General features: G+C 38.8%; 1 protein-coding gene across 1 annotated transcript in view; it reads right to left on the reverse strand.

Annotated features, from left to right (window-relative positions):
* LOC122787152 (RAS guanyl-releasing protein 1-like) overlaps positions 1-26,290 on the reverse strand; it is a 1,047,578-nt gene that overhangs the window by 300,652 nt on the left and 720,636 nt on the right. Inside the window, exon 3 of the mRNA XM_044062873.1 lies at positions 19,504-19,609. Within this exon, the coding sequence (XP_043918808.1) occupies positions 19,504-19,609 (106 nt within the window). The remainder of the gene's footprint in view (positions 1-19,503; positions 19,610-26,290) is intronic.

Below are 26,290 nucleotides of genomic sequence, written 5' to 3' on the forward strand. Positions count from 1 at the left end.
AGCTTGTAGTGCCTTGTAAATGTATATATAGAGGAACAAGTTGTTGCTTCTAGAATACGTCTTTACTCTAACCCATCCCAAAAAGCCACAGATGAAATGAAGGACCAGGTGGAATAATCCTTGACCCCACCTGGAATAGTTTTGTTGTGTTTGAAATAACAAATGGTAATAGCCTGAAACAACCATTTAGAAATAGCCTGCTTTGAGACCGGTTTTCCCTTGTTTTAACCTTCATAAGAAATAAACTACTGATTGGAAATTCTGTCAAGATATGAAGTATCCTTTCTACCTCATTTTGGAGTTCAGGAAAGAACATAGGGAGATGGATAGTTTTGCTTCAAGTAGGCATAGAATGAGGATTAGCTCTCAAGGAAACCCTCTCTCTGTGGAAAATGAGATAAGGGTGACCCACCATAAGACCGTTTAACTCGTACTCTTCTTGGAGAGATCAGAGCAACCAGTACAAATGTTTTCTATATTAAAAATCTCAAGTCAGTGAGATAAGCTGGTTTAAATGGAAAAAGAGTTTGTTTCTCTGACAGAAAAGTATGATCCTAAGGAGAAGTCACCACTTGTCTTGGCAGTCTCTTATGCAACTCCTCTTTCAAAAACATGTTGACATTGGAATGTCTTAAAAGAGGGGGATGCATGGGCAGACATGCTGAAATGCCTAACAAATTACCATTTGCGGATGAATAAGACAGGCCTAGGGAAAGTAACTCTCACAAATATTGCAAAACCAGAGAAACAGTAGCCCTGGATGGGTGCTGATTATGTTGTTGATAGCAACTAGAAAACCTTTTCCATTTGGTAATACATGATTTTCTAGTAGCAGGCTTTCTTACCTCCATTAGTATCTCCTGCACGTCCTCAGTAAACAGGTGCCTAAAAAGTATTAAGACCCTATCGTCCAGATAGTCAGTTTAAGTTTTTTGGGGTAAGGATATATCAAACATCCCTCTTCTTTTGCAAGTAGGTCCAGTCTTTCAGGAAGTTGTGGAAATTGCCTTCAGACAATTTCAAAATAAGGGAGAACTACTGCTGTCTGAGTCAGAAGGGAGTCACCATGATGATCTTGGAGGATTCCTTCTGAATCTTCAGAGGTACCCTGGATTTCAAGTGTGAAAAAGCATATAGGAACATTCCAGGCCTTCTTGAATAGAGTTCTGTAGCAACATTTTGCCAGCTGATTGCTCAGTGGAGGAAAAAGGTCTATTTGTGAAACTCTCCACAGATGGATCATCTCTTAGTAGACCTCCAGATCTAGATTCCATTCATGAGGGTCTGCCTTTATCCTGCTCAGCTTGTCTGTCACACAGTTTTGCTCTGAAAGAATGTAAGAAGCCTGTAGTTTGAGATTGTGCTGTTAAGCTATATGCAATGCTGCCATGGCTAGTCTGCATAGGGGCTAAGATATAGTTCCATCTTGCTTGTTTATGTACCACATCACTGCAGTATTGTCTCCAACAACTTTAAATGGTCACAGGGATGAAAGATGATTCAGAGAGTTGAGTATCTTGATAAGGGCAACCACCTCTTTTACATTTACTTGCTGGAGTCAGTTTTTGTTGGCCAGAGGCCTTGCACTTTTATCTCCCTTGACACTGCTCCCCAAGCAAACTTTTAGGCATCTGTGGTAACTGACTGCTTTGTAGCAGTAGGGGAGAAGGTGAGACCTGGGTTCAGGGATATTTGATGTCTTCACCAAGTGATTTCTCTTTTAACAGATCCCAGAAGTGGAATTTGAAGAGGGGGGACCAAAGAGACTTCAGATACCATTATATCTTTCTCATGTGGAGTCTTGCCAAAAGTACCATGAGAATCAAAGATGCTATGAGACTCAGCATACTGAAGTACTTTCTCTCAGTGACCAAAGTCTGAGTGGAAATTTCTGGAAATGATATAAATATAAATTAATCTTTTCCTGTGAATGTAAAGATCTTCCTACTGAGGTGTATAGCAGACACCACAGGAACACAATCCTGTATGAAGGCATCAAAACAGACTTTTGAATGTTCTCTAGGAATCCTATCCTGCATAGGAGATCTCTCAACCTAAGGGGATATTCCTGACTCTTTGAAAAAGACTAAGCAAAGATAAGCAAGTCTTCTAACTATGGAAAAAATGTTGACACCCTGTAGACTGCAATGTGTTATAAACAGAGCAAGACATTTTGTGAACACTCTTGGAGCAGTGGATAGCCCAAAGGGTAAGGCAGAGAACTGATAATGTGCTCCGGATACATAAACCTTAAAAAATGTCTGAAGTCTGGAATTACAGGAAGGTGATGATAAGCATCTTTTAAATCTGAGGTTTCCAAAAAACTCAAATGAGGAAGAAGGGGTAAGAGATTTTGTAGTGAAAGCAGTTTGAACTTGGGCACTATCACAAACTGGCTTACGAAAGAAAGTCATAGAACTTGTCTCAAGGCATTTTCTTTCTTTGGCACCAGAAATATTCTTGAATAAAAACCTGTTCCCCATTGGGAATGAGGAACTCTTTCAATTACCGCTTAAAAAGTATGTGCTGTAGGACAATAGGGAGCAGAACAGTCTGGTCTGGAGGATGAGGAATAATTCCCTGCAAAGGAGGAACTTCTTTCCATTGCAATCTGTACCCCTGGTGAATTAATTTCAGAACCCACTTGTCTGAAACAATCTGTTGACAAAGTGAGAAATGGAGATTCAGACTCTCTTGAAGGGATAAAGGACTTCTAGGGTTGGGAGGGGGCAAAATCTCTTACATAGTCATGAAAATTCAGAGAAGGAGAGATGAAAAATCTAAAATATTCCCTGTATCATCTTAGCTCTCTAATCACGTTTCTGATAACCTCTGCAGCAGAAGAACCAAAAGTGAATTTAAAATCTCTTTATTTACATCTTGGCAGGCTTTGAGAATGCAGCCAGGTAAACCTCCTCAACACAGTACCAGTGGCAACAGCCCTGGATGTAGCATCTACAAAGTCATTAACGCATTTTATATAATGAATAATGACCTGAGAAATACTAAAATCTAAACCACACAAACAGATTTTTCCTCACAGGAAGGAACTGCAGAGCAAACATTCCACATACTTTCACAATGAGTCAGAATACACTTTTACATATAAGCCTGAAAACTCAAAACTTTAAAAAACTAAAGTTGCCAGATATACACCCCCCCACCCCCAATGTATCAATTGTTTTACCATCCTTGTCAGAAGGGGAAGGATTAGAGTTAACAAAATGCTTGACAACAGCCAGACTGAATAACACTATATCTAAAGCTATAGCTGCTGGGTCAGGTATGGGATGAGTGTACTGACATTTAAAGACTGGGGACCTTTGTACATTCTATTTGCTTTCTTATGTGCAGCAGGCTGGCTATCAGGGAAACCAGATGCTGGTACAAACACATGCTCCATGCTGGTAGCACTGGGGGGATGGGAGGAGATTCTGGGAATTCCAGTCGTAACATTTCATAGTATTTTCTCAGGGACTGAGAAACAACAGTGTCTTCCCACTGAAATTACTGGCACATTCTGGAAGCAGTTTCAGAGAAACAGAATCCTTTACAGGGAGATTCTGATATCAAGCTCTCTTCTGGGTTTAAATCAGAATACTGGGGAGAAAAACCTGTATCTGTCCCATTACATTCCTCTACAGATTCAGTTTCTTGAATCTCTTCAGGAAGCGAAATTCCTTTTTCTCTTAGAAACCACCTGATAAGATGAGGTAATAGCCTGTACAAGGCCCTGAGCCAGACCTAATAAACTACTCCTGTCCATTGTAACTAGAGCAGGAAAGGATGTATGTTTAATTTTCTGTTTCTTTTTGACAGGGAAATTAAGCCAAACAGGATATTTAATGACATCAATAGCTTCCCCAGGGATGGGCACAACATTCTTGTTAAGCAGGTTCATCTTCCCAACACCAACAAAAGTGGCTTTGCCTTGCCCACTAAGGGGACCCCAAGAACTGCAGATGATGTGGCTAGCCACAGTCCATAGTGGCTATATGAGCAACACCAGAGAGGAAAAGACAGATGTCTAAGGAACCATCTTTGACCACGGCAGAGTCACCCACCTGTGAATGAGGCAAATTGCTAGCTTGCTGTGGTGGCAAAGTGTGGTTAGTTAACTTTTTGTGGCTGGAAGAAGGACTGACCATGTGACTGGTAGTTTGTTTCATGGTCAAACCAAAAATGGTTCCTCTCCTGGGAAACAAAACAGTACAAGCTGGTAATTTTTTTAACAAAAGTATAATGCTTCCAGAATGTGCCCTGTCCTCCCTTTGAGGTACTCTCCTTTTCCTCTCCTCCCAGGTTACCTTCTCTTACCCTGACTTACCTAGCTTTCTCTGATACTTTTTCCTTCTTCTTTGTGTATCCCGCTCCGTTAAGCCCTCGGTCTCACTCCGCTCCCCTCCCTACCCCCAATTCCCACCCACCCCCCGGGATCCTACCCTTATACTTCTCTAGTCCCTCCCCTATACTTACCAACCAATCCTTTTGTCAATACCACCACACTAATCCCCTCCCCTCCACACTCTCCATATCCTCCTCCCTCATTTTCTAGTTTACATACTACCCCTCCTTACACTACTCTCACCTACTCTCTTCTACCACTATTACCTCTCTTTCTATATTTCCACACTCATTTCACCCCTCTCCCTACCTCACATTCCATACCACTACCATACCTCCTGTCTCACTTCTTTATATCCCTTCTTTACATCACACACCCACACTTCCTCTAGACTTCCCTAATCTGCAACTTTTTCTCTACAACCTACTCTCACTTACTTACTCTCTAACATGACTATTAATATATCCACACTATTTTTACTCTTGATTCTACTCTTAACTACTCTTTACTCAACCTACCTCCTTACCTTTTTCGAGTATCCAATTCTCCTTCAACAAACAAACTCACAGCCACACACTTCTTCCTTCTATACTTCTCTGAATTCTTTCTCCAATACCAATACTACCCCAAGATACCTCCTACCCAAATACCACAGGTACTCCCATCTCTCCTACACTCTACACTCTAACAAAAAAGTGAGACCTCTAACCCTTCTTATTATCAAAATCTCATCTAAACCTATCAATCCTACCTTACAAGACGGTGACATCCATCCTAACCCTGGCCCCATACATCCTTCTACACAAACACCCAAACATGGCCCCAATACTACACTCCTCATAGGACACCTTAACATACGCAGTGTAAATAATAAAGTACCCTACCTTCACACCCTCCTAGATATACACAGCTTTGACATTCTCTGTCTCTCTGAAACCTGGCTAAAGCCAGCCACTAAAGATACTGAAATTATACCACAAGGCTATAATATACACAGGCTTGACCGTAACAAACGAAAGGGTGGTGGTGTAGCAATACTGTTTAAGAACCATCTTAATATCTCTACCCTACCAGCCTATCCAACCCAAGATAGTAAAGTGGAAGCCATCATATCAAAACTTCAACTTAATGCCAAAAAAGCCCTTTACATCATCTGTATTTACATACCTCCAGGAAACAACATACCAGTTGTAGAAGACTTTCTTAATTGGGTTTCCAACTACTACCCCCAAGAAACCATCATTCTTGGTGACTTAAATATTGACTGGAATGCTATTAAAAATGATAATCCCATCTCCCACATTAACCTAAATGGTTTCACCCAAACCATTACATCCACAACAAGAGTAAATAAGTTAATCAGAAAACAGACTATATTAGACTGGATTCTTATAAACAAACTTAATATCACTTATAATGTTGGGACCCTGCCTGATGACCTCAGTGATCACTGTTTAACATACATTGCAAGAGAAAAGTCTGATTATCTTCCCCCCCTTAATATAAGAAAAATACGTTCCACTAAACACTTCAAAACCGACCTTTTTCAGAACGAACTCAGAACTTGCAACTGGAACCCTTTAAAAGCTCTTCCACTTAATGAAGCAGTATTATTCTTTAATTCTACTTTCCTTTCTATTCTAGACAATCATGCCCCCGAACGCACTATTAGAATGAAATCTAATACAGCCCCTTGGCTCTCAAATGAAACTAGAAAACTAATACTCTCCAAAACAAGCTCTGGAACAAATGGAGGTCCCATAGAATCAGCTCTGATTTTCATCACTTTCGCCAACTTAGAAATCTTACCAAAAAAGCCATCCTCACAGATAAAAGAAAGTTCTACTGCAACCTACAAGAAACTAACCTAAATAAACCAAAACAATTCTGGTCTTCTATTAATAGACTCCTTACTCCTGGTACTGCCAAAACTCCCTCCCCACTAAATGCCAACCCTGACACCCCTCTTCAAACTGCAAATACTTTTAACTCATTCTTCTCTGATACTATTCAATCTCTCGCTAGACAATTAAACACTAATAACTTTTATCCTCCTAACAATCACTTAAACTCTAACTGTAGCTTCTCTTTACAACCCATCTCTACTTCTACCATCTTCAAACTACTTCTCAAACTCAAACCATGTACTCCCTCTGCTGACAAGCTCCCTCCCTATTCTTACAGAAAGCAGCCAAAGAAATTGCTTACCCAATTTCTTTACTCATAAATAGAACCATCCAAGAAGGAACCATCCCTCATATCTGGAAAATTTCTCATATTATCCCACTACATAAAGGTGGTAACTCTATTGATTATTCAAACTTTAGACCCATTGCTCTTCTCTCTCCATTAGCAAAAATTATGGAGAAATGTATACATCAGCAACTGGTACAGTACCTCTCTACTCACAATATTTTAGCTCACTGTCAGCATGGCTTTAGACCCCACCATAGTACTACCACTGCCCTCCTTTCCTTTGCAGATACCATTAACAGCAATCACAACAAGAACCTATTCTCTTCTGCCCTATTCATTGACCTCTCTAAAGCTTTTGACATGGTCAACCACTCTTCTCTAATTAGCATTCTCAAATCCCTCTCATTTGACAGCCTTGCCATTAACTGGTTTACATCATACCTCAGTAACAGACAACAAGCCGTTCTTTGGGAAAACCATATCTCCTCCTTACTTCCCATTGCAATTGGTGTCCCTCAAGGCTCTATCCTTGGCCCTCTCCTGTTCTCCCTCTATATTAATGATCTCCACTCTGTAATTCCTCAAGCTACCTGCATTCAATATGCAGACGACTCTACTATCATTTGTTCAGCATCCACCTCCTCTGATCTAACCACTCTAACTCAAAATACATTCAACACTGTAGAAACATGGTTTACTAGACGGTATCTACTTCTCAATGCCAAAAAAACCAAACTTCTCCTCTCCACCCCCACCACTGCCTCTCCACTTAACTTCTCTATCTACTCAAACAACAAAACTATCATCTCTCCTGACTCTACAACAAAACTACTTGGTATTACCATTGATAACAATCTCTCTTTTGACCAACACATCAACAACACTATCAAAACTGTTAACAAAAAATTGGATCACTATACCGTATAAAACCTTTTCTTACCCAATCAACTAGAGCTACTATTGCTCACACCCATCTTATATCAACTCTCTTCTATGCCTCTCCTATCTTCACCAACCTTAAAAACTAATCTAAACAAACTAGCAACTTGCTATAATAACATTGCCCGCTTCGCCACTAGTAACCCTTTTAGAACACATCACTGCCTCAATTTGAAACAGTTAGGCTGGCTGGAACTACAAAACTATCTTAATATTTCACAACTTACAATTGCCCACAAACTACTGTACCAACCTAGTAACACCCTATACTTTCACAACTACTACTCCATTATAACAATCTCACCTCTCTTCGTTCCTCCTGTAAACTTATGACCAAACCCATAAAGGCCCACAACATAGCTGGTGACTCTCTTTTCACCAATACTGTAGGCAGAGTATGGAATTTGCTGCCTACAGAGTTAACACTAATCTCATCCCTACCTCTCTTCAAACAACAAATCAAACTACATTACCAAAACCACTGGCTCTGTTCTTGTAGTACTCCAGGCTAACTTCCCTCTCCTTACTCTCTCCTTACCTTTTACCCTTCCTTCTGCCTGAAACCAAACATCTACCCTGCTTCCCTTCCCCCTGTCCTCTTATGCTCTGACCTACATCTACTATCTCTCCCACCTCGTCTTGACTGTCTTTTTTCTTCTCCTCTCTTCCTTATGATTCTGGCCTTGTGCCCTATCGTCTCTTTCCTTCATACTCCTTCCACTTCCCTTCTAGCTTTTACTGTCATCTTCTTGGCTGTTGCCTTACTGCATAACCATTTGTTTTAGGTAAACTTGCCTTGAAATCTACAGTACATTGTGTATGAATTTAAATTTTTGAGTTCCTTAAATGTATGCTGATTTTACTACATAGTTGATTTAAATGTATATTTGTATGTGTAAGTCTTTATTAACAATTTGTCAAACTGTCTTGTGTATGTTGTGTGTGGAGCTTTTCTCCCCGGGCCTCTACTGAAAATGGACATATATCCAGCTAGACTAGCCCGGTCAACAAATGTAAAATAAAATAAAAATAAAAAATAATGTCACACTTCCCAACAAAAACATAAAAAAGCACTCTAGTACACTTTACCAGCCCCCAAAATTAAATTAAAAGCAATTCCTCCTTATTCATAAAAATGGTTTTAGAATGACAAATCAACTTTTAAAATGCCAAACACAAAAATGTGATCACATTTAAAAGTACAGCAAAGTAACACAGGGAGATAAAATTCAAACATTATAAATAAGATATGGAAGTTTTTTTCCTAAAGGGAACTTATCTGCTCAGCAGTGGAATAGCACAAGCCAATTGTCTATTTTAGAAAGCCCGCACAGGAGAGCTGTCTTTAGCCGTAGCAAAGCTCTGAAGGGCTTGGCACCTAAACCTGTCTTTTTAGTCAGCTCAGCTCGAGTTGACTAAGGGTTTGGACACGTGGAAGGTGCTATGAAGTTTTGGAAGCTGATTGGCTGCTATAGCCTATGCAGGATATAACCCACACATCTTAGGCTACTGCAGCAGTTAGACTGATTGCCATACTATCACTGCTGTCAAAAATCCTTAAAGAATGTATAAACTCCTAACTCCTTAACTGTATCCTAGAGCATAAATGTCTGTCTCAAACACAACATGGATTCATACTGCAGTACCTGCTTAGCTTTAGCAGCACAGTTAACCAACTTAGAAACAAAGCTGACCTAATGGTCACTGCCTTCCCTGACTTATCAAAAGATTTAAACTGTTTGCCCAAACTATCTCACACACAAACCGTAGCTATTTGGCCTCACAAACTCTGCACTTAACTGGTTTCATATTTACTTAACAGACATAGCAGGCTGTGAAATGGGAAACAACTCCCCCTCCTTACTCCCCATAACCCATGGGGTCCCCCAAGGCTCAGTACTAGGTTCCCTACTGTTCAATATCTGCTTAAATGGCCTAAACACTGCTTCCATTTATGTCTCAACAGTCCATTAATTTGCTCAGCAAAAACTCTACCCATCCTGCAACAGACATCTCAAAAATCCTTCTCTTCCTAAAAACTTGGCTTGACAGCTTACAATTACTACTTAAACCCAATAAACTAAGTTAATGTTATTCATTCCAAAACAACTAAGTAAACAACATTTCTCTGTCTCAGAAAATACCAAAATTGAATTAGTGATGCACACCAAAATGTTTGGAGTGACCACAGGAGACAAAATGAAGTTTGACATACATGCATCTCAAAAGTCATTAAAAAAACACCAATAATAAGGCAGTCTCTGTAGGGCCAAACACTTCCTCACAGACACAGCTAGGGCTAGCATTGCTACTACTTTCCTAATCCGAACCCTCTTATACAACTCTCCAGTTCTAGCAAACCTAAGCTACTCTACAACCCTCAGACTACAACAATGTTACAACAAAACAGCCACTACAAATATGCCCCATAGATCTCACTATTGCTTGACCATTAAAAACCTCAATTGGCTTGAACTCTTACATGCCTTTAGTTATTCCTAACTACAAGTAATTCACAAAGTTCTTCAAAAACCTGGACTATATCCAAAGCTAGAATCTGTCATACACCACTACTCACTAAACGGAGCACTTAGCTCTGGTGACAGAATGCTATTTACAATAGCTAAATCTAAAAGCCAGGCAAAAACATCTAATGCAAACCATGCTGAATCACACTGTTTTATTAACAAAATGCATTGCTGAACATAAAGCAACAACTTTTCTCATGCTCTGACCAGTTATTACCAACCCTCTTTCACCTTCAGTAGATTAAAGGCTGGGAGCAACGTTAACTGTGCTATACAGGACAATCTTTTATTTCAGCAAGGTTGACATTTTATGCTTGCAGAAGGCGCACTGTACTTCACGAGTTGTGTATTCCAATAAAAAATACAGCCAAGTGTTGGTAAGAGAAATATCTTAGTTCATAGGTTCATAGGTGTTTACTAGGCTAATGACCAGAAATGCCTTTTTAAGCCTAGCCATGCATCCCAAATTCCTGACAAGTTCTCGTAACCTTGATAAAAGTAAGCAGGGGCTTGGGAGATGAAACGTTTACTTCACTTTGATCATATGGCAGCTATGTCATACATTCACACATATTTAACCACTATCGCCACAATTCATGTCTTGTATAAAACAAAATATTTAACACTGACATTCTTCCAGGTAGTAGAATCAATGGACATATTTATTATCTGCTCAGTAAGATCTCAGTCTCATGAGCTCAGAAGTTGACATACTTTATTTAGATGTCTCAAAATCAGAAGATAAAGTGTTTTATAACAAACTTTTGGAATACCTAATATGGATTTCAGCTGGTTACCACTGTAGTGCAGAAGTTGCACTCTGTGAGTTCCATATTTCAATGTTGACAGAAGTTGCAGACACATTTGCCTGTTCTGTTGGAATTTCATGAGGAAGTAAAAGCTGCAGTGGAATTTCTTGATAAAAAGTAATGCATTTTCCCTACTGCTTCACCAAATTAGCAAAAATCAGAATCCTAGGTCCACAATGAATCTTATTTCAAGAATTTAGTAGTTCTGCCCCTGTGACACAGAAATATGACACCCTGACTGTGACCCAGATGACTCTTATTATGACATTGTATGGGGGTCGGGACGATAGGAGTGAGCAGCATTTGCCAGTTCACCCATCCAAGGGGAAGAGAAGTAGCTCTGCCTGATTTTTGGGTGACACCTAGATGTCACAACCCCAGAGCACAATCCTGCCCAACACAAGCTGGCAATAGCATACATGTGAAGACAAGCAACACAACCCTGAGGTTAAGCAGCAATTCTTGAGCTCAAGAGATATTCCATTCTCCAGCTATTTCTTGAAACTCACAGCAGATGCTATTGCTATCCCAGTCTCCACTCTCATAAACAGATCAATTGTTGAAAACTATGTGCCCAAACTCTGGAAAATATCCTGTTACACCCATACATAAAGGCGGGACCTCCACTGAACTTAATAACTACAGACCCATTGCTTTACTCTCCCCCCGGCCAAAATCCTAGAAAAATGCATCCATACCCTGATGCTAAACTATCTCCTAGACTGCAACATCCTGTCACCTACTCAGCATGGTTTCAGACCTGCCCATAGTACCACTACAGCTTTCCTCTGCTTCACAGATGCAGTAAACCGTCTCAAAAATGAAGGCCTGCAAGTGTCAACTCTTTTTTTGGATATGTCCAAAGCATTTGACACAGTCTCACACCAAATCCTGCTAAACAAACTAAACCAATATCATCTATCTAATTCCACTCTTAACTGGTTCCAAAGCTACTTAACTGACAGGTACCAAGCTGTGAAATGGGAAAATTCTCTCTCTCCTCAGCTGCCCATAACTATAGGAGTCCCACAGGGTTCTGTCTTAGGACCACTACTATTCACAGTCTTCACAAATGACCTCCACACCTCCACACAGCATGCATCTATAATTCAGTATGCAGATGACACTACCTTAATCTGTGCTGCACAAAACATTCCCACCCTCCTACAAACAACTCAACTAGCATTCTCTGACGTTGAAAACTACCTTACCAAAGCCCAACTTATCCTCAATCCAAAGAAAACTCAGCTTGTGATTATAACCAGTTCTAACAAAAACACTAACAGTCAATTCACTATCTACTCCACAAATGCTACTCCAATTGCTCCAGTGGCACAGGCTAAGCTATTGGGAATAACCATAGACTCCCACCTAAAATGTGATAGTCATCTGAACTTAACTATTACAAAAGTACATGCCAAACTGGGGTCACTCTACCGTATCAAACCATTTCTTACCAACAACACAAGATCAGCCATTGCTCGCTCCCAACTTCTATCCACCCTACTCTATGCATCTCCCATTCTGACTAATCTCAACAAAACTGAACTAAGCAAAATGGAAGCTTGCTATAACAGAATTGCCCGCTTTGCTTCAAATTGCTCATATAGAACTCATCACTGTACTGCTTTGAGACAGCACCACTGGCTTGAACTGCCCAACCTCCTAACCTATGGGTTATATGGGGATGATGATCAAAATGAATCCATCAAAAGTAGTATATACAAAATGGGAAACATTTTAATACAAATACAGAATATTAAAGTTGATAAAGCTTATTTGAAGCAATGCATTAATTCGAAGGTAGTTCCCAAAGGGATTAGGTTTTTCAAACTACCTATGGGCCTAGAATACAATGAGAGTACAATTTCAGCTTTCAACAGTTTGTTTGATGATTTTGGCATTTGTTATATGAATTTGTTATTGAAGTGTTACGAGGATAAGTTGAATGTACTCATTGATGAAGTAGAGCATGTTAATGAATTTATTTTGCGTAACCCTGCATTTGAACAGTGGTATGATTTATACCACAAACAATTCAGATGGCAGAAACCACAGCGGAAAATATTTTCCGAAGGAAAAACAAAAAATTAGAGCGTGATATGGAGCTATATAGAACTTGTAAGGTATATGTTTGGCCACAAGATAGGAAAGAAAGATTAGATGAAGGATATACACATGTAAGAGGTAGAAGACAGGTGGACAGACAGGAAAATTTTCAGGGAGGAAGACACCATCAAAATTATGGAAAAATAAATTACCAGAGCAGCAGAAAATACAAGTAAAATCCAGAGTTTGTCAGTTTAAAACGACAGTTGGAGGTTTTACTGTCTCTCCTCCTGCCATTTTAGTTCCATCTAGAGAGATTGACGTGGTCCCATCTCCCTTCAACATCAACAATGAAAATTCAAATAATGGACATGATGAAACTGTGAAAATAGACATACAGGAGGTAGATACATCAGAATTAGAAAAAGAAAAACCTAGTATCACGCACTATAAAGGTTTCAACGTGTACAACTACACAGATGTCCCTATTCATGAAGAATTATGTTCCCTTTTATGCAAAGGAACCAAATTCATCCCTACACAGAAATTCAATCTAGTAGATCATATCAAAGAAATCAAATTATATAGTCGCAGACTTAACCTGGCTCTACTATTTGAAAAAGAAAAGGATGATGAGGCCACATACATACCCACTGAATTAAAAAGAAAAAGTACATTTATACCTCAGTACAATTCACAAGTGAATGTATTTGAACAAATGATATGTAAAGAACTGTATCTACTCAACCATGAAATCACAAGAGAATATCGGAAAAAACAGGAATTAACAAAAGATAACATCTCCAAAGAAGAAAGAGCAGTACTGAATGAATATATGTATAAAAAAGACGTAAGAATAATGAAACCCGACAAGGGGGGAGGGGCAGTTATTTATCCCCAAAAAGATTATATCACTGAGATATACCATATTTTATACCATTCTGGGAATTACCAACAGGTTTCAATTAATCAAATTAACCAAGGTTTTAGAAGAATTGACATAGCTTTGGAAGAATACTTTATTGATAACCGCATCACAGAAGAAGTATATAGGTTTCTAAAAGTGGATCATCCAGTGATGGCTTGCATAATAGGAATACCGAAAATTCATAAGTCTCTGACCAAACCACCCTTCAGACCCATCATCTCAGGTTCAAAGTCAAAAACATATAACATAGGAGTAACGATCGATAGATGGACGAAACATATTTATACACATGTACCATTCATCATCAAAGACTCATGGGATTTCTTGAGTAAACTCAGTCCTGACAAATGGACAGAACAATGTACATTCATCACCATTGATATATGTGACTTATTTTCATGTATTCCTAAGGACGAGGGACTAGAGAGATTTGCCAGGAGTCTTAGAAAGTTTTCTACATTGACCTGGGATAAAATAAATCTAATCATGGATATGATGGGCCTAGTGTTGGATCACAACTATCTTACTTTCGAGGGTGAATTTTTCAGACAAAGCAAGGAGTTGCTATGGCCGCATCTTGTGCCCCCATATTTGCAAACTTGGTTATGTCTGATTGGGAGAATGAATTCATTACCAACTGTGCATTCTCCAGCTACATCACCTTCTATGTAAGATTTCTGGACGATATATTCATTCTGTGGAAGGGACCCAACGAGACAATACCACAATTTATTGAATACATCAACGAAACTACCAATTTTTTGAAATTTACCTATGAAACAAATAACTCAGGTATTTCATATTTGGATGTGTTCATAGGTTCCAATGAGGACGGTTTTACATCCAAGATACATAGAAAAAGCACATTCTCTAATGATTATCTATTTTTTGGAAGTGAACATCCACCACACATTTTCAAAAATATTATGAAGGGACAGTGCATTAGATGTGCTAGAATGTCATCAACTAGAGAATTCATGGAAGGAGAAATGGTTCTGTTAGCAGATTTATTTGAAAGGAGAGGATATCCCAGCAACATGATTAGTGACACCATTGAATTTGTCAAATCCCAATGGGGAATAAAATACAAACCACTGCTAGGTCTTGATAAAGAGATGAGCTAACTTGCAGAAAGCAAATATGGGTAGAGTGTGTGTTCTGACCTATACCCCTCACAGCACCAAGATTAAGGACATTATAAAGAAATATTGGGACATTATCACAGTATCAGATGTCAACAAAAATATACTGGGTGAGGAACCTAAGATAGTATACAAAACTGGTCCCAACATAAAAGATTACTGGAACATTCCAAGTTAGGGAAAGGCAGAAACAATAATAAAGACAAGGTTTTCACCAGAAAGTGCGGAAGATGCAAACAATGTACACATATAAACACCAACAGTGATATTGTTTTGAATGACATTAATCACAGTAAAATTAGGAGCATAGGTGGAAATTGCAGCACCAAGCACATAGTATATTTAGCTCTGTGCAAAAATGTCCAGCCTATTATATAGGCAAAACAGAAAGAGAGTTAAAGAAACGTATTTATGAGCATTATTATAAAATTAGGAAAATGGATAGTAAAATGCCCTATACAGACACATCAAGGAATATGGTGAGGGACACACATTCTCCTTTATGATAATAGATGAGGTGAAGGAAATTCCTTTTGGAGGATTGGAAAACAAGACTGGCCTGTAAAGAAAGCAAGTGGCAGATTTTAACTGATTCCACCAGGAATCCAGGTATTAACGATTTTATAAGTATAAAACCATTTTTAATTCTTGATATATAATATTTTTATGGCTGCAATATTTGATGAAATGTAAGTACACATAGTGAATTTAATTCATGTTTTAGTATTTCAATCACAATACCATATGAATAATTATTTTTAGTGACTTTTAAAATCAATATTTATAATTATATATACATTTGTATTTACTTTTGGTATGTATATACATAAATCACCAAGATTTATATGTTTTTATATAGGTCCAATATTAGTTATGTTACAAATGGAGTACTGTTTCTTTAAATTGAGTAACAAAGTTTTGGTAAAAACTGTTTTTAAATGAGTTAATTAAAGTTTTGCACTAGTTCTGATGAAGTCTGCGATGGTGCAGATGAAAGCTCAACTAGTGCTTAAGGAATGCTATCGTTGTAATAAAGTTTATTTTCAGTCTACAGCGCCTTTTTTGCTTCCTATGAGTTTGGAACTTCTGAGTTTGTTTACATAGCAATTGTGCTAGTGCTTCATTTGCTTCCTGCAAGTCTGGAACTATTGAGTTTGCCAAGGGAAGCTTCTTGTGTTTTCTAACTACAAAGTATTGGATTGGTTTTTTATACCACAAGCTAAACGGATAGTCAGGACTTCCTGAGCAACCAGGCATTTGCTCTACAACATTTCATCAGCTTTTACAAACATTCTAAGGTACTTTTTTATGGTTGTTGTGGTCTCCCCACACAGACTGTTGTGAGTTGTGTTCAAGTTACTTTGCATCATTTGGAAGAGTTACAGGAATGTATATGCCTGGGATATAAACAGATTTAGTCCTACTTTACTTTTGAACTGCTAAACATCAGTGTGTAACAGTCTTTTTGTTACACTTTAGTTCAACATCTTGCCAATTCGGCGAAGCAGTGAGGTTTCTGTGGATTTAAAAGGAGTGTTTTTTCATCTTTTTTTCGTTCTGTTTTATCAGTGACATAATTCAAGTTTCATATATCCGTGTCATTTTTTTGAACTTTAGTAGCTATCCCAGCTACGGTCCACCACTAGTCTATCTGCAGGATCTGATTATATTTTATCAGTTGTTTGTTCTTGCACAACCTTATTAGTTCTAACAAAAACACTAACAGTCAATTCACTATCTACTCCACAAATGCTACTCCAATTGCTCCAGTGGCACAGGCTAAGCTATTGGGAATAACCATAGACTCCCACCTAAAATGTGATAGTCATCTGAACTTAACTATTACAAAAGTACATGCCAAACTGGGGTCACTCTACCGTATCAAACCATTTCTTACCAACAACACAAGATCAGCCATTGCTCGCTCCCAACTTCTATCCACCCTACTCTATGCATCTCCCATTCTGACTAATCTCAACAAAACTGAACTAAGCAAAATGGAAGCTTGCTATAACAGAATTGCCCGCTTTGCTTCAAATTGCTCATATAGAACTCATCACTGTACTGCTTTGAGACAGCACCACTGGCTTGAACTGCCCAACCTCCTAACCTACAATCAGCTCTGCCTCTGTCATTCTATCTATTACCTCCCCAATAAGTGTCCTGCCCTCAAAAACTTAGTACAACATCACTCAGCCAAAAGGCCTCTTAGATCATCAAGCAAACTACTACTAGAAGTCACCAACAACTACAATAGCTTTGGAGATGCACTATATAGTAGTTCGGTGGGTAAAAAATGGAACTCTGTCCCTACTAGCATTCAAAACACATCATCCAAAGCCTCCTTTAAAGACCTCATTAGGCAACATTTCAAGCAAAGTTGGCAGTGCCATGATTGCTCCCCAGGCTAGTGAAAGCAGATAACATATACATACTAAATCTAGAGCAATTGATAATAGTTTTTCAATCTTACTCACAAACACTGGCTAATCTACAATGTATGTACTGTACCTGTGTACTATGTATGTATTCTACCTACGTTCCAAAGTTCAGTCGTACACCACAAATCTATTACTTACCTTTATTTTTAAAATTAATATTTTTTTGATTGTTCTCTCCACTGTAACTGTTTGTGCCGCATACCACTGTAAAAACATGTCTCTTGTAATTTGTGGGTATATTGATCATGTCTAAATAACTAAATGTGTCTGTAATTTTTCTTTGTGGAGCTTTTCTCCCCAGGCCTCTGCTGGAAAAGGGCCTTTTCGGCTCAGTCAGACACCCCCGGTTAACAAATGTAAAATAAAATAAATAAATAAATAAATTCCATTGTGGGAGACACACCTGACATACTGCTTGGGCCACTCTCTATACCCAGATGCTCAACCTTTCAGGAGGAACAGGGCTGATGAAGTCAACCAAGAGAACAAATGAGACACTTGGCTCTCTTCTGAGGGAGGCAAAGTCCAACCTTTGTCTTGAACAGGGAAGCTGGTGATCTCAGCGGCAGGGAACAAAAGGGTCACAGAACCGTCAGCCTACCAGGGGTCCAGTGAGATCCAAGCCACTTTGTCAATCAAGTGGACTTAAAAAAATAGCAGCTTGTTATAAAATAAATATAGCTACATATGATCTCACTATGCTTTAGACCAAAAGAGGCCATCAAGAAGTTCAACCACATTACCTAATATTGGGGGGAGACTAGCCCCCTCCTTGCAATTAAGTAGAATTTTTTCACTGGTTTAAGTGCTTTGTGAGGTACATGCTGAAGGAAACACTCTAGGATTATAACTTCCTTAGACTTGTGGAGATTCCACAAAGTATAAGCTGTGCAAAGTAGAAGGATTTTCTATTCACCACAGAGATATAGTGTTTAAAGATGAGTCTGTTATCAACAAAAAAACACAAGTCACTGATGACTGTGTCAAAAGTAAATAGAATGTTATCAACATTGTGAGCAGTAGTGATGCTACATTTACCAAACTATGCTGCATTCTTTGGTATTAACATCACTACACCAAGCATTTGTTTGGTCCAGCTGAAGAATTTGAGTATCAGCCTTGAGATTTGATAACCAACCCCAGTTTTCAATCATCAGTAAACTTGGGTAGCCAGATTACCTTGATATAGGTTTTTATGTCAGAGAAGTATATACTATAGAGGAAAGAACCCAGGACAGAGCGTTATGAGATACCACTAGTGGCATGTTTCTGTCTATAGCAAATGCCCCAACCTTTATAGTTTGGGCTCTGATAAACCGCCATTTACCAACCCAGTGGACTATGTATGGGTAGATGTTGAGTTGGGAGAGTTTGTCAATAATCCCAGCATGGGGGATAGTGTCAAAGACCTTGGCAATGTATACATAAGCAGTGCAACTGTGTGGTCCTTGTTCATGATCTCAATAATCCTTAAGAGGTACTCAAGCAGGTTGAGCAGACATTATCTGCCTTTTACGAAACTGAATTGATGTTTTTCTATGGGTATAAGGTTACCTATATCAGTGTTTATTTGTTCAGCCATAATGTATTGCAAAGCCTTGCAATTAATACTGGTGAGACAGTCAGGCCTGTAATTCCAAGGGACAGAAGAGGGACCATCTTTTACAAGATCACCATCATTGCAATTTTCCCTTCCTCAGGAACAAAAACAGTGGCGAGTTTCAGACTGTGGAGTTGATAGAGGGTTTGGATAAGTGGGACTTTACACTTCTCAGCAAACATCTAGTGATAGTGGCATAATTGTACAAACAAATGAGCACCACTTGTTAAGTCTTACATTTGTGACATTTGTGTGACTTCTTGAATCATAATGCTTTTTCTGTTGAATGCTATTTTCAGATAACAAAGTTCAAGAAACAGCCACAGTATTTAGTACATCCCATTTAAAAGTATTTTTATTACATAGATTATAAAAAGCAACCCAAGTGAGTTCAGTTTTTTGTTCATGCCTCTAACTGTAGGAGCTATTAATGTCCTTGAAATATCAATCAAAACTGAATATCCATAAAGGCTTCAAACCACAATGTAGTAGCATGAGTTAGAGGTACCATCAATGAAAAGGATATAATGCAAGAAGTCTGCGTGCAAATTCTGCAGAAGCCATTACCCAGCAGTGCATCATCAGGGTCATATTTACTATATGATTACTCCTGCACAAGCAGCCATCCAGATCTGTTAGGGAAGCAACAAACACAACAGGGTTATAGCTTTGCTTAAAGTAATGTTATCTTTATTTTACATTATATTTTATGAAATGTTTAGAAAAACTGTATTACATAATTTCCAATGGTGTGAATCACTGTACAACTAGTTTATTACAACAGGGAATTAATTTCCTACAAGAATTTTCAACAGCAAAAGGATCTGTTACCAGCGATTACCCATCCCTCTTTTCAAAACATATATCAGTTAACCAGCACTTTCAAGACAGTAATCTGCTTTTACTAGGTGAATGCATTCTTTTGCATCAAATTTTCTCATAATCTAACTTGCTCCATAAAATTTCTACACACCATCCTCTAAGTTTAAGTGTACAGAATGACTTAGAACAACGCAGCTTCCATTTACTTCATTGCATTTCTACACTTTATTACCTCACAGCAGACAGAAATATGAAATATGAATATTACTGAATGGTGTGGTACTATTAACTGAAATAGCTTTGCAATGTTGGAGCAGCTTCCAAAACCATGCTCCTGATGGCACTTTAAAGCTGACAACAATAAGTTTCTATGTATCAGTGACACCCTGATCAAGTGGTGGTGGTGGTGGTGGGGGTAAATGAGGCAAGTCGGACTGCTGGGGCTGACGTTATCCTGGAGCCTTCCTACATGATATAAGGGATGTCAGAGTCCTTCCCAGTTCTCATTCATATTTAAGATATGAGTTACATTTCGGCCTGCATCCTCAGAGGGCTAAAACCCTGACTGTGACCCAGGTGACCAGGTTTTGATTAGCAGCTCTGGCACTGAGGGAGCCAAGCAAGAAAGGGGTGGGGGCAGAGTAAATGGAAATGGTCTGTTCATCTCTTCTAGGGAGAGGGTGGGGTTTGAGTTCACTCAGTGTAGTATGGTATCCCCAGTTGGGGCCAGACAGACAACTGCATATCCTGGTGGGGGGGGGGGGGTGAGGGCTGCACAGATGCAACACCCGTAGTTACTCCCCATGGTCAACCCATTGCAATTTCCCTAAAATGTGCTCAAATTAAGAGTGAGAGGAAAACAGAAAAACTGCTAACTGCCCCAATGGATGTCTGACTGATGACCCTCCTGGTTGGCTCTTAAATAGTGAAGGAACAAATGGGCTTACTGACTGAGATGGTGTCATGTTCAGCAGACAGTGGGAGAAAAGCCACCAAAAAAAGAAAGACAAGAAATACATATATTTCCACATTTACCCCTACAGCATCTCCAGCACTCTGTAGCTGTAGCGTTTGCACAGAATAAACAACTCTATAATTTGAGATATTTTTGTAGCATTTATCCAGTTCTAAATGAAGTTACTTTTCTGCTCGCTGCTGTGCAGCTATTTAAGTATGGGCTCACAAATAATATGAAATATATATGCATACAAAACATAAAACATTCTGTGGTAGGGCTAGCCACCTGGTGGTGAGAACCTTGGCTCTAGATGATGGTCACTATTGAAGTGACACCCCAACTTCCTGTGTAAAAATGGGAAAAAGGGGATTATGGATGGATAGATGGATATAAAACATTAACTTCTAAAGTGCAGTGAAAAAGAAAAGTTTTATACTGACCATAACAATCATCTGTATTGTCCACTTTCATTCTTCCTCAACTGATGGGTACTGGATCCCGCTCGTCTCTTTTACTAGATTTATGGATCCAGCTCTCGAGCACCTCTATTACCTATAATGCCCACTGACCTAATATGCTTCACATCAAGTTAGCAGTCCCCACTAGTAATGGTTTACACTATAAAGAATCAATTGAGAAGAACCAACAAAAATAAAACTGAAGCTCAAACATGTAACAATAGGTTCCCAAGAAAAATCACTTATGTCTACCCCAGGATTGCTGATTGCATTGCTAATGTGAGTACATAACCTTTTTATCTGATGTCAGTTTCATTCATTCCTCAAATGATGGGAAAGAGTCCCCAGCTAGATGAACCTTGGGTGATCCTCATGGAAGAATATTTCATAGCACTGCTAGAAATCAAATCCAATTTGTAATGAGCAGTAATGGTTTGAGAATTGGACCAAGTGGCAGCTGCACAAATGTTATCTATTGAACTCTTGACAAAAAAGCTGAAGAAGTTGCTATAGACCTCACTGAATATGCTCTTGGCTGCTTAGGCAAAGATTATACACAAAAGAAATGCAGCCAGTCAACCATTTGGCTAAATCACTTTGGAAACTGCCATGCCCGATCTGTTGTGAGAAAAGGACAGAATCAATTGATTGGATATTTTGAAATCTTTGGTTTGATGAAGATAAAAATGAAGTTGCCTTTGTACATCCAAAAATTGCAGGATGTATTCACCTTTTCTGGAAAACTTTGGGAAGAAAACCAGGAAAATAATGACCTGATTAATGTTTGACTCAGAAACTAGCTTAGGCAAAAAGGATGGGTTAGTATATAAAGACACTATATCCTTATGAAAGATCAAGTATGGAGACTTGGAAGAAAGGGTCTGGAGTTCAGATACTCATCTAGATGACATTGTGAGGACTAGTTAAAAGGTCTTCCAGGACAAAAATTTTATGTCTAACTTGGCAGAAGGTTCAAACGACTTTGAGTCAGACTTTGACGTGTGATAGTTAAGTCCCATGGAGAAGGAAGGTCCTTGACTGGGGCCTAAGTAAAAAGATGCTTTTCAGAAGAGTTTTGCAGAACTGAGAAGAAGCCAAAGAAGTTTGATTTATGCTGGAATGAAAATTGGAAATGGCAGCCTACTGCACTTTAAAAGTAAGGAAACTAGCCCCCTCTTTGAAGAGGGATGGTAAAAAATCTAGGACTGTGGAGACTGGGGTGGAAAAATGAACTAAATCTGTCTGGATGGCCCATATACTAAATTTCATCCATTTACTTCTGTAAATCTTCTTATTGGAAGCCTTGTGAGAGGAAAAGAGAATATGCTGAACTGAGGATGATAGTCCGGGCTCTCTAGCCATCACTGGAACTGGAGAAACCATGAGGTTAACTTGTGGCATATTTTACCCCCATTGGATAAGACAGAAGGTCTGAACTAGGGTCAGCTATCCAGGGCATTTACAGAAGATGAGGCCACAGGAAGGAAACAATATTTGATGAAGCAAAAAAGGTACAATAAGGATAATTGTGCTCTTCAACCAGTAAGCTTTCTGTAGAAATTTTTGGAGTAGAACTAATAGGGTATAAGCACAGAGGATACTGGAAGGCCAGTTGTGAACTAGAGCATCTCAAAGTGACTCCCCCAGTGGGTGGATCAGGACAAAGAACCTGCTGCACTTGTTAGGGGGAGCAAAGAGATCGCAACATGGCTGCCCCCACTGATGGAAAATTTTCTCCACCACTTTGTATTTGAGAGACCATTTGTAAGGCATTGCATAAGCACCCGCTTAGTTTGTCTGCAAGCACATTGGGTTTCCCCAGTATATGCTTTGCAGTGAGGAACCAACCAGAAGATATCGCCCACTGCCATAATCTCATCGTCTTTTGACAAAGAGGATAACATCCTATTCTCCTCTGTTTGTTGAAATACCTGACAACAGACATATTGTTTGACTGGATTGCAATTATCCTGGAGTGGATTGCATCTTGAAAGGCCTGCAGTGCTAGAAGGATGGCTGTCACCTCCAGGGCATTGATATGCAAACTGGCCTCTTGAGGGGAGCATGCACCTTGGAATGTCCTTCCCAAGCAATGATGGGAGGCATCCATGATTACGACAGCTACCGGTAGAAGTAAAACAAATGGATGGCCTTGAGAAACTCTGTTTGAATGAAAGAAAGGCGCTCCTTGCAAACTTTTGTAATCCTAACTGAACTGAACTGACAGAGTCCAGTGTAGAATCTGCATATGAAATCTGGTCAATGAAACTAGAGTTCTTGCTGCTGCCATGGACATTAAAACTTGCAAGACTAGTCATGCTGGAGGAGAGGAATGCAAACCCACTACCCTTATCTGGGATCTGATGGTATGTACTCTTGTTGGAGGAAGAGATGCTATCTGAGTGACCAGTGTGGCGCAGTGGTGCAGCGGTAGCATTGTCATCTCACAACAAGAGGTTCTTCGATTCTATTCTTGGCTGGTTTGCCTTCTGTGTGGAGTCTGAATGTCCTCCCTGCATTCATATGGGTTTCCCCCGGGTGCTCCAGTTTCCTCCCACGTTACAAAGACGTGTCTGGAGCATTTCTCCCCAGGTCTCCGCTTAATATTGGCTTCGTTCCAAGTCGGACTTTCCTGGTTAGCAAATGTTAAATAAATAAATAAATAAACAAATAAATAAATAAATAAAAATAAATGCCTAGATGAGCACCTATGAATTCCAGGTTCTGTGTAGGAGTGAATTGTGACTTCTTGTAGTTGACTGTGATGCCTAGATGGTGACACAACTGGAGCAAGTAGCCCCATGCCTGTAAAAGTAGATGCCTGGTCAGAGCATTCAAGAGCCAGACATCTAGTTATGGAAACAGAATTCTAGCAGTCTTAGGTGAGCTGCTACCACTGCCAATCATATGAACACCATGGGTCCGTGGTGAGACCAAAAGGCAGTGCTCTGAACTGGTAATAATTGTCTCCCAGGCAGAAGAGCAGATATCTTCTGGAATGCCCATTCATTTTGATATGATAGCATGCAACCTAAATATCTATCGAACACATCCAATCATTCTTGCACAGCAGGGGAAAATGGACTGAACCATGACCATCTGGAACTTTTGAGTATTTCATGTAATGGTTTAATTTGCTGAGAACAACATAGTGGTGTGTCAGTGCAAAATTAAAGCCAGGAACAAAAAACGCACCAGAAAGACTGTAGAATATATTTGTTTAATAAAATAAAAGATAAAATCCACAAACTATCAATGTTAAGTGCTTTCATCAAAAAAATATGACTTCATCAGGACAACCAGCCCAACTACACCTGAATGTTTAAATATCACTACACAATTGCTCAGATACCACCAGGTTAATTAAATAATTAGCCAAAATACTGTTTTTAAAGTGCCAAAGTCTCTCAAAATATATAAAGCATTTGATAAATGATGTACAATAAAATACATAAATATTCCTTTGTATTAGCCAACCCTACTGTTAATAGTTTACCTGTGTAAAGTCAATGTATTACATAAAAATAATTATTTAAAAAATATATAAAATAAAAAGAGGATTTAATTACAACATCTATCTTTATATCTATGTAATTTGGTTTGCTCTTTCTTTTAACACTGGGAAAATGGATTAGTGGTCATTTAAACCTGGGGGGAAGTTAGCAGCCAACCTAAGTTGCCACATTAATTCCTTTTTACATAAATAATTTTTCCAATCTCCTTCCCTCACATCCAGGCTGACCACATCTACAATACCAAACTTAAACCCTGTATACCCATACAGTCCAAGCTGTGTCTGTAGAGGGCGTTAGTCTCTTTCTTGTTCTTAATTTCATATAAATGCTCATATATTCTACATTTAAGGGCCCTCTCAGTTTTCCCAATGTAAAACCCGTTGCAGGTGTTGCACAATGTAATATAAACTATCTTGTTAGTGTAACAGTTCCCTTTTCTGAAGTGTATAACACTACCAAGCCTGTTGTTTAAAGTTACAGATGGAACCTGCAAAATAAAACCACATTGGGAACATCGCCCACAGGGTTTAGTATTTTTCCCAATGTGGGATTGACCCACCTTAAGTTTCTCCAGATTTAACTTTATATTGTTACCAACCTTCTTAGAAAAGATAGGTTTCTCACCAACCTTTCTATATATATCACCATTGACCTTAAATATACCTCAGTTTTTATGTAAACTCTGTTTAATTCTATTAGACAGGGGACTGTGTTGAATAATACATGCCTGATTAAAATTGTTGGTGTGTATACTTTTCAAAGGTATTTATCAAAGGGTGCAAGGATGGATTTGTACATGCTATTTTTCCTAATACCATCTTTTTATAGGAAATTGTGGACCCGTTGGAGCCCTCAGGAAATAATACTTGAAGGTTTAATTTTCTGGTATAAAGGTGTATGTCTACCATAACATCAGGTAAATCAGGGACCTGAGTGGGGACAAATTTAAACCCCTTAGAAAATAAGGTGAAAAATTCCTCTTTAATCTCTCTAGAAGTATAATTATAAATATTAAACCCACAAAAGGAATGAACAATTTGGCCTTCATCTTCACTCAGTAGTAGTCTCTGCCCCGCCCTCAGTTGCCAGATCCTTTCCGTGGATTTCCCTGATTGTAGAAATCTTTCCTTTCCATATTCCTGTTGGCTATTCTTTTCGAGCATCTGGGTACTGGGAAATCCCCCATATTAAGACCACCATTGTCTCCTGTATGGATGTATCCTCCACCCCTATCACCACCTTCATATGTGTCACCTTGTAACAAATCTTCTGAATCATCTTGTTCTCAGTTTCAACTGTTCTCTTTTCTGAATAAATGTTGTTAGTGGATGTATGCTTCATGAAATTCATACTGACGCATATCTTGATTTAATTTTCTTTTTTCCTTTTGGAATTGTATATTACACTTATTATCTACTCTATTCATTACTTTAGCATACAGTTCCTCATACTGTTTAAACAACAGATCCTGTAATATGTTATTGTTCATTTCATCTAATTCCTTCTCCAATTTTACTTTCATTTGCTCTTGGTAAAACACTACCTTCTCCAGTAATTCTA

The sequence above is a fragment of the Protopterus annectens genome, chromosome 1.part0 (assembly GCF_019279795.1).
Source record: "Protopterus annectens isolate FY-2018-M chromosome 1.part0, PAN1.0, whole genome shotgun sequence".
Lineage (NCBI taxonomy): Eukaryota > Metazoa > Chordata > Ceratodontiformes > Protopteridae > Protopterus > Protopterus annectens.